This window comes from Anarrhichthys ocellatus, unplaced genomic scaffold, assembly GCF_004355925.1.
Source record: "Anarrhichthys ocellatus isolate YVR2014 unplaced genomic scaffold, GSC_Weel_1.0 scaffold5, whole genome shotgun sequence".
Lineage (NCBI taxonomy): Eukaryota > Metazoa > Chordata > Actinopteri > Perciformes > Anarhichadidae > Anarrhichthys > Anarrhichthys ocellatus.
The window spans coordinates 5,235,435-5,243,303 of NW_022280035.1; the positions used below are offsets into that span (position 1 = coordinate 5,235,435).

A 7,869-nucleotide genomic window follows, 5' to 3' on the forward strand; every position below is an offset into this window, starting at 1 on the left:
TATATATATATATATCAAAAAAGTATTTTGATATTTTAGCAAACTGTATTACTTTCCTGTCTAGCTTTCTCTCTTACCTGTGGATTATTATCACATTTTTTGTCAAATCCACAGGAGTGTGCGCTGAACTAGCAGGTCGCTGTACCTTTAATTTTGATGCATGGCGGGAATTGAAGTATTCCTCCAACACCGAAAGACAACAAGTCCAACTAAGCAAAACTACAACTACCAGAACACTTTCTCTTATTTGTGTGTGGTCACAAACAATGATGGCGTCGAACGGGGAAGATGCGGGTTCCCCTAAATCTGCTCCTTCTGGGGACCAGGAAGAGAGAAAACCTGCGGCGGTGTCGTTTGGTTTTACCAAAACAGTTAGCAAATTCAAACCGTCGACTGGCGACGCCGGGTTAAAGAAAGATGACAGAGATTATCTGACCGGAATTGACAGAAGAGAATTGCAAAGGTAGGCTTCGTATGCTAATGCTAACTAGCATACCGGTTATCATTTAATACATACATTCGCATTAGCGTAACGGCTAACTTTTACTTTCCCATTCTGATAGCTAACAGTTAAATTATTAGACTTTGTTGGAAAATGTGACGTAGATTTAAACGTTAGACAGCAAGTAAATCTTGTTTTGATGCGGCACTGACTGCTAACAGTTAGCTAACCTCGCTAACGTCACTCTGTGCTGCAGTTCAAAACCATCCGAGAAGCCCAAAGAGCTCATCATCCCTCTGATCCAGAAGAACCGCTGGCACAGAGCGGACCGAGCGGTCCAGGGCGAGGCGAGTGGAGGCAAAACACAGAAACCAACCGAAGACAATGACTCTGTGGAGTCCCAGGCTGTCAAGGAGCTCATTGAAGGTATGTACAGTTAACTCGAATGAATATACGTGTGTTTGTGTTTGTTTGGAAGGCCGAGGTTATCTCAACCCCTCATACACAGCTCCTTATACATCTCTATTTCCGGTTTGTAGACTCACGGAGGCAGCTTGAGCAGTGGCAAAACGGCCCCCAGTCAGAAATGAACCCCAACCTCGCCATCCCATTGTTAATGCAAAACAAGGTGCCTGACGGCTTTGAGGATGGAGACCGTGTAAAGGTGGATCTACGGCCTGAATCTGTAAGTATGGACACTAACTGTGTGACAGAAACACAATCTAATCTGAAGCAGAGGTGCACAACAAAGCATGTGTGCTTCTTGTTATTCTCAGGGCTTGTTTTCTAGTACCCTGTTTAAAGACAAGTGGAAACAGCGATTGGACAATTTTCTTATTTGCGTCTTCGTTATTCCCGTATAATCACATCAGGATCTTTCCATTGCAACTATAGTGGAGTCTGGGAGCACAAAACCATGTGGTGTATTTTAATATATGCAGTATTTGTTAAGTGCTAGGTGAAATACAGTCAAGTCATAGAAAGTACCCCCCAACAGCAGAGAAATTTAAAGAGGTGAGGGAGATTGGATGATTTAACAGATTAATACATTTAATTAAGTGTTGAATCAATTATTGTACATACACCTGGGAGTTTCCTTTGTACTTTTATTTGAGTAAGCTTTCTACTGTTGGCAGCTAGGGTTTGCATAATAGTTGTTTGAGGAGGAAATTACTCGTATGCCCTTAGTTAATTGTTCATTTTTTCTGGTATCGGATGTGAAGATCACAATATAATCTGCCAAGGAGGCATTTCAGTGAGCATAGAAAAACGCTTGACAGTACAAAAAACATTTGGTAGACTGGCTACTTTGACTCCGAATTGAAATTTGAATACGTGAAAGTGCTGACGGTCTGAGTAAAATAACCTCCCTGTGTGTATACACAGTGGTGCGGCTAACTTTGTCAGTACAGTAACGCTTGGGTGGCAGACAGGCGTCAACGTTCTCCCCAGAGACACGCAGGCAACCAATCGGATGTCTCTTCTTTCCGTCGGAGGCCTCCGCGCGTCTCGTCACTGTCGTCCCGTATCTGCTCTCGGTCGCTGCAGATGTGACTGTCAGAACATGAGAGTCGGGGCGGGGGGGAAACGCGCTCGCTGCGCCCCGGAGCTCATTGTAATGCAGCCGTACTCCCAGCTTCCCTCAGAGGAAAGCCGTCTGTGGAGGCAGAGATGAAGCAGGGCCAAGCGCTCTGATGAGGGCTGCTGCCTGGCGACTTCAGTCACCGAGTCTTGACAGCCCGGAGCCAAAAGGCTGAGTAAGACTGGCATTCAAAACTGCTTCTCTCAGTCAGTCGCCACGACAAGCTTTTTGTGTTTCAGAATCCAAAGATTACATAAGCACCTCATTTAGCTCTGATATACATATTAAATGCAGACTGTTTTGTCTGTATTTCTTTTCTCGGGTTGTTTGAGCTTTTAACGAGTGTCTCGCTGTGTGTGTTGGTCAGTCGACAGAGGCAGACTATGAGAGCATTCCTGTTGAGGCTTATGGAATCGCTATGCTTAAAGGGATGGGCTGGAATAAAGAGGAAGGCATTGGACGCACCTTTAAACAGTGAGTAATTAACTGGCACCTTACTCTACCGTTATCTTATCTAATTTAACATTATGCTTAACTTGCACCACATAAATATGGGCTGAAACAATCGATTAATTGACTGACAAAAGAACAATTGGCAGCAATTTTGATGCTAAATTGCTTATGTCGTTCAATCAAGCAAATATGCTAAACGGAGTATATTTCATATACTAACAATTAGTAATATAACAATGACTCAATATCAATCAACAGACTAATCTATAATGAAAATGATCATTGAGATGAATACTGATCCGACATTGACTGTATTTCCACTGTGAATATTAGATATTATTTCAACTAGTGAAATCTGAATGTTTCTGCGCATTAACCTGCAATCATTTTGTCTACTGTAATTCTATAAAACCACTAATTACAGGAAATTAGTATTTTTTTTTCATGAGGAGAAGCAATTGACAGGATCACACATATCTCTGTACTCGAGTCGCCTCATTTTCAAATACAAGAGACGAGCTGTGTGCACCTCCGGCCTCTTTGACATCCTGCACATGTCCATCTCTTTCATTCTTTCGTTTCCCGTCTACTCAGACACGTGACGCCAATCGAACACCAGCTCCGTCCAAGGGGTTTGGGTCTCGGAGCTGATCGTTCAGCGATAAAGGACCTGGAGCCCTCCAGACACAAGCGCCCCCCCAAGCCAGGCGATGAGAGAGAGAAAGAGGAGGAACTAGTGATGGGTCCAGGCGGCTTTGTGCTGGTGGAGTCGGGGGCACATAAAGAGCTGTATGGCAAGGTAGCGTCGATCTGAAATGTGTTTGCGTCCATATTCAGGGAGTCGTACAACTACCTGTTTTATTTCTATGTATTGTTTTCTCTGAATAAGTTGTCAAAACGTTCATTCGTGTGCTGCAGATTGAAGGCGTCGATGCAGACAACGCTCGAATCGTGGTGAAGCTGGCCATCGGCGGCAGGTCTGCGACAATCAGCCAGCATGCTATCAAACTGGTCGGACGCAAAGAATACGACAAAAACTGCAAAGACCTCAGTGAGTAACTCTCAACAAAGGAATGAGTTTAACATTCATGGAAAATGATCTGGATGCTGATAGACTTGGTTTTGTGTTCCTGTGAGACAAAGTAGATTAGATTTCCAAAAATCAGTCTGCCCACTTTTCATTTCAACCAGTAATATGTAATGCCAGTAGCAATATGATAGTTTAATTAAACAGAATTTTCAGTATTCTAAGCTGTTGAGAATATAAACATAACCACGCAGAGTCACTCACTCACAACACTGCAGTGTCTCTGTTTGCCACGTTTAACTTAACGCCGCGCTAACCAGTTTTTCCCCCATTAACCAGGTCGCCTCGGTAAAGCCCACAAGGAGAAGGAGGAGCAACAGAGACGGGAGGAGAAGGAGAGGCAGAGTAATGGTGAAGAGGCAAAACGCAAGTCTTCAGAGAGAGAGAGAGGAAAGGATGAGAGGAAGAGGAAACACAGAGAATCGATTCAAGACAGGTACCCTTCCATACAACCATATGCTTTTCATGTTTCTTATGGAGAAGTATTTAACATTTTATTTCATACATTATTTTACCACACTGCACTTTTTCTCATTTCTATTTGTCAGTTAATAATTTGTCAATGTTTTCTTTTTTGAGTAAATATACTGAAATGAGTTTCTTCTTTCCACCTTAGAGAGAAGCCCCCGGTGAAAGAAGCCCGGCGACCACCGGCTCCTCCCTCCTGGCTCCAGAGGGACCTGAAAGTTCGCTTCATAGACAAAGCTTTCAAAGGGGGAAGGTACTACAACTCAAAGGTACTGATGCTCCACCTACATACTGCATGGTCTATATCTTTAGCTGCAGTGTTTGAATAAATATAGCTGTTAACATCGGTCTTGTTTTCTTGTAGATGTGTGTGGAGGATGTCCTGAGTCCGACTATCTGTGTGTGTAGAACTGAGGAGGGAAGACTGTTGGACAGTGAGTCATTAATGTCGTCTCAGTCTCTCTTTGTGTTGGTTCATCAGTTCCTTATTGGCTATGATTTGGTAAATACATGAGTGACATTTAATATCTGCTGCTCCAGTAACTGTTATAAACCCACGGTTTCTCATTTCGATGGCAGATGTGAAGCAGGACATGCTGGAAACCATTATTCCTAAAAGTGATAACGATTCTATAATGGTTGTACTGGGCGAGCACAGAGGACAGGTAAGCAAAGGATCGTGGTTCCTGCGTATACGTGCGCTGGTTTGTGCCGTTACTAATCAGTGTGCGGTTGTGTGTTCAGGTCGGCCGTATCCTCCAACGGGACAAGAACAAGTGTCGGGCGATGGTCCAGCTCGAACGACATGACGAGAAAGTGTTCCCTCTGGATTACGACACCATTTGTCAGTATGTAGGAGCAGCAGACAACTGATTCAAACGTCCCCCGCCCTTCATCCCACGTGAAATGTTGTTTTTGTGATATTCAAAAATAATGGATTTTAAAGCATCGCTATTTTGTAATAAAACGTTGTCAAGAATTGTATTTGTACAGATATTATTACAAGATCTGCCACCAACCCACGAAGAAAAGTTGCAACGAGTCTTTATCACAGTAATCTTTAAGTTTATTAGCAAATAAAGTCCACTAATGGCCTTTAACAACAACACAGTCAATCTTTAGGTCATATAAAAAAGTATTTACAACATTTCTACATGTTTGACAAGAGAATAAAAGCACCGGTGGTGTAGAAGCTCAGCGCTCAATTTCTGACATTTACACGTTTCAGAATGAAAACTTAAGAGGTGTCAGTCTGTAACGGCAAAGGGAAGACAAACTGTACAACTGTGTCTTAGTTGTTTCCTGGGAGCCTGGCTTACTCCTTGGGTATTTGGTTCGCTGCATTAGCCCGAAGCACGGCCCCTGGACTGGGGTAGGGCCGCTGCTGGAACAGGGGCCCCGCCGCTGTGGTGTCTGCACCAGTCTTTGCTTCATTGCGCTTGGGCAGGCCCGTTGACCACGTGCCCCTGTAAACATAATGGCATTTGCTTTAATAGTTTGTTTTTATACACTCTGCATTTAAAGGGGTATTCTACCAAATGTACACATCAAAATCTGTTTACTGGACATGTTCATTACTCAGACTGTGTCTTATGTGGCCGTTCAAGGAAGATCTAATTAAAAGATGGATTAAATTGCATTGTGGGAATTGAGTCCAAAGTTGTGGGAATTGAAGAGTCCAAAGTTTTGGTGATTGAATATTTAAAGAAAGGACCAAGAGCTTGTTCCATCATCATGACTGTTAATACTGTACCTCGGGGCATCAGAATAAGCACTTGGATCCATGGGGTCCATCTCATCCTCTTTTCTCCCTGTAAGGAAAATAAATATGTATCATCCATTCATGTAAAAGAGCATCATTATTTTGTGAATGCTTGTGTATGTATTGTGCTGTGTATGTATGATGCAGATGTAAACATTACCTCTTTTGGTCTTACTGTACGGCGCTGGGTCCTCCCTCCTCGGCTTTCTTCTCTCTCGTTCCCTCCCTTCGTCCCTCTCTCTCTCTCGCTCTCTCTCCCGTTCCTTCTCCCGTTCCTTTTCCCGCTCTTTTTCTCTTTCCCGCTCCCGCTCTCTTTCCAACTTCTCAAACGGCCTCTCGATAATTCTTTCGTCTCCTCCCTCAGCTGAACGATACAAACAAAATAAAGGCAACAGTCACAAAAAAAAAAACAAACGAACTGCAATCTCTGATTATTTGACAAACGGTGATCAGACCTGCAATGATTTGTAAGTCGTACACCAGTAGTACATGCAAACAGATTTCCATAGTGATACGATTGCAGTGCCGATCGTCAAAATGTGCCGTGTCAAAGTGTTCAGTTGCAGAGGCTCTAAGATGCCATACCTCTAATCTTCTTGGCAGGTTTTGTTACCACTGCAGTTGGGTCATTTGGGGACAGCCAGGCCACCAATTCTGTCTCCACATTCCAGTAATAAGGAAGACCACTGATTCACGGAAACAGAAAATCAAATGGTTGAACTTGAACACAAATCAATAATTAAGGTTAAATAATATTCTTCAGAAATTGATTAATTGAATGCATTTGATTTGATTTAAAAAAAATACACTAACTCTGCATAGTGTAGTCAAGTAGTAGAATCACCAACAATAAAAATACAATAAAGCAGTACGATTTATTTTCAATGTATTTCTTCAACAATGCGAAACCATAAACACAAAGTAGCAGAGTGGGTCATCTTAAATGTATGTGTGTTAAATATTAAATAAATAAGATATTATGACAAAATAATAATAAAATGTTTTTTTTATTACTAATATATAAAACTTTGAACAAAATCATCTAGACTCACTGACCACAAACATACAGATCCACTGTGGCCTTCTTAAATAAATGACGTCAGTGTCAGAATAACATTCCTGTGTAATCTTTGTTAAATATATTGTAGAACTGCTTACGTACCAGGCAGTGTCAAACACTTTATACCAGTTTGGGGGAAGACTCTCCACTCTTGTAGCTTCATAATCCACATTGTTGTCATCGTAATCTTCAGCAATAATCTCCTCATCTGCCTCTGGATGAATTGGAGGAGAAAAGTTGTTACATGACGCATAAAAAAAATTAAATGTCTGAATGCTGTGAACTTGTTAAATGTTTATTACTACCTTGGTCTGACGGTTTAACAATCCCTCTCTTGGCCAAGCGGGCCAGCAGTGCTGCGGGTAGAGGCATCCTGCAACAGAGAGAAGGGAGGATTAACTCAAGATGATGATGATGATGATGATGATGCTAAAACAAGAAGGCAAACCATCTTCCACAAACTTCAGCAGGGACGCACAGATAATGGCCTCCGTTCAAAAGAATTATACTTCCACAAACACTGAAATCGATAAGTAGTTGATCATGATGATGATTGACTTTCCAGCTTAGCACTGTTTTATTATGTTCTTAAATACATTTATTGTTCCCTGTAGCTGTCTTAGCTTACCTGACTTTCATACATGTACAATACAATGGTGGAACAATAGAGTGAATCTAACTCAAAATTATAAATATATGTATAGTCTTTTGTTGGAATCTACGACTTGTGTGGCAGTAAATTTAATTTATTTAGGTTTTGGACTGTTGGTTAGGGAAACCAAGCAATAAGATGAGAAATGATTGGGCCTTTTACACATTTACACACCAAACAATTATTGAAAAAAATTAAATAGATTACCAGATTTATCAATAATTAAAATATTGATTAGTTGCAGCCCTAAACCTAAATTAAGTATCCAGCTGAAATCAGCCAATACTGGTTGTTTGCGCGTGCGCGCGCAAACAACCACACACACACACACACACACACACACACACACACACACACACACAC

General features: G+C 41.8%; 2 protein-coding genes across 2 annotated transcripts in view; one reads left to right on the plus strand and one right to left on the minus strand.

The window, feature by feature from the left end:
* Window positions 1-269: 269 nt before the first annotated feature.
* On the plus strand, window positions 270-5,883 carry gpkow (G patch domain and KOW motifs). Its single transcript, XM_031845586.1, has 11 exons — window positions 270-463; window positions 699-868; window positions 982-1,127; window positions 2,392-2,498; window positions 3,072-3,276; window positions 3,396-3,528; window positions 3,844-4,000; window positions 4,181-4,301; window positions 4,397-4,466; window positions 4,612-4,697; window positions 4,777-5,883. Exons 1-11 carry the CDS (start codon window positions 270-272, stop codon window positions 4,903-4,905), a joined length of 1,518 nt encoding a protein of 505 aa, XP_031701446.1. The 3' UTR covers window positions 4,906-5,883.
* The window catches only part of pqbp1 (polyglutamine binding protein 1), a 4,554-nt gene continuing 1,054 nt past the window's right edge, over window positions 4,370-7,869 (minus strand). The window contains exons 2-7 of the mRNA XM_031845587.1: window positions 7,160-7,227; window positions 6,957-7,068; window positions 6,380-6,480; window positions 5,955-6,158; window positions 5,786-5,843; window positions 4,370-5,498 (exon numbers count right to left, since the gene is read on the minus strand). Of these exons, the coding sequence (XP_031701447.1) occupies window positions 5,348-5,498; window positions 5,786-5,843; window positions 5,955-6,158; window positions 6,380-6,480; window positions 6,957-7,068; window positions 7,160-7,226 (693 nt within the window). The 5' untranslated portion in view covers window position 7,227 and the 3' untranslated portion in view covers window positions 4,370-5,347. The remainder of the gene's footprint in view (window positions 5,499-5,785; window positions 5,844-5,954; window positions 6,159-6,379; window positions 6,481-6,956; window positions 7,069-7,159; window positions 7,228-7,869) is intronic.

Excerpts from the sequence above, each read along its gene's own strand:
- gpkow (XM_031845586.1), top strand. The coding sequence starts at position 270 with ATGGCGTCGAACGGGGAAGATGCGGGTTCCCCTAAATCTGCTCCTTCT. Across the intron at positions 2,499-3,071 it reads ATTGGACGCACCTTTAAACA|ACACGTGACGCCAATCGAAC; the intron begins GTGAGTAATTAA and ends CCGTCTACTCAG. Across the intron at positions 4,302-4,396 it reads GAAGGTACTACAACTCAAAG|ATGTGTGTGGAGGATGTCCT; the intron begins GTACTGATGCTC and ends GTTTTCTTGTAG.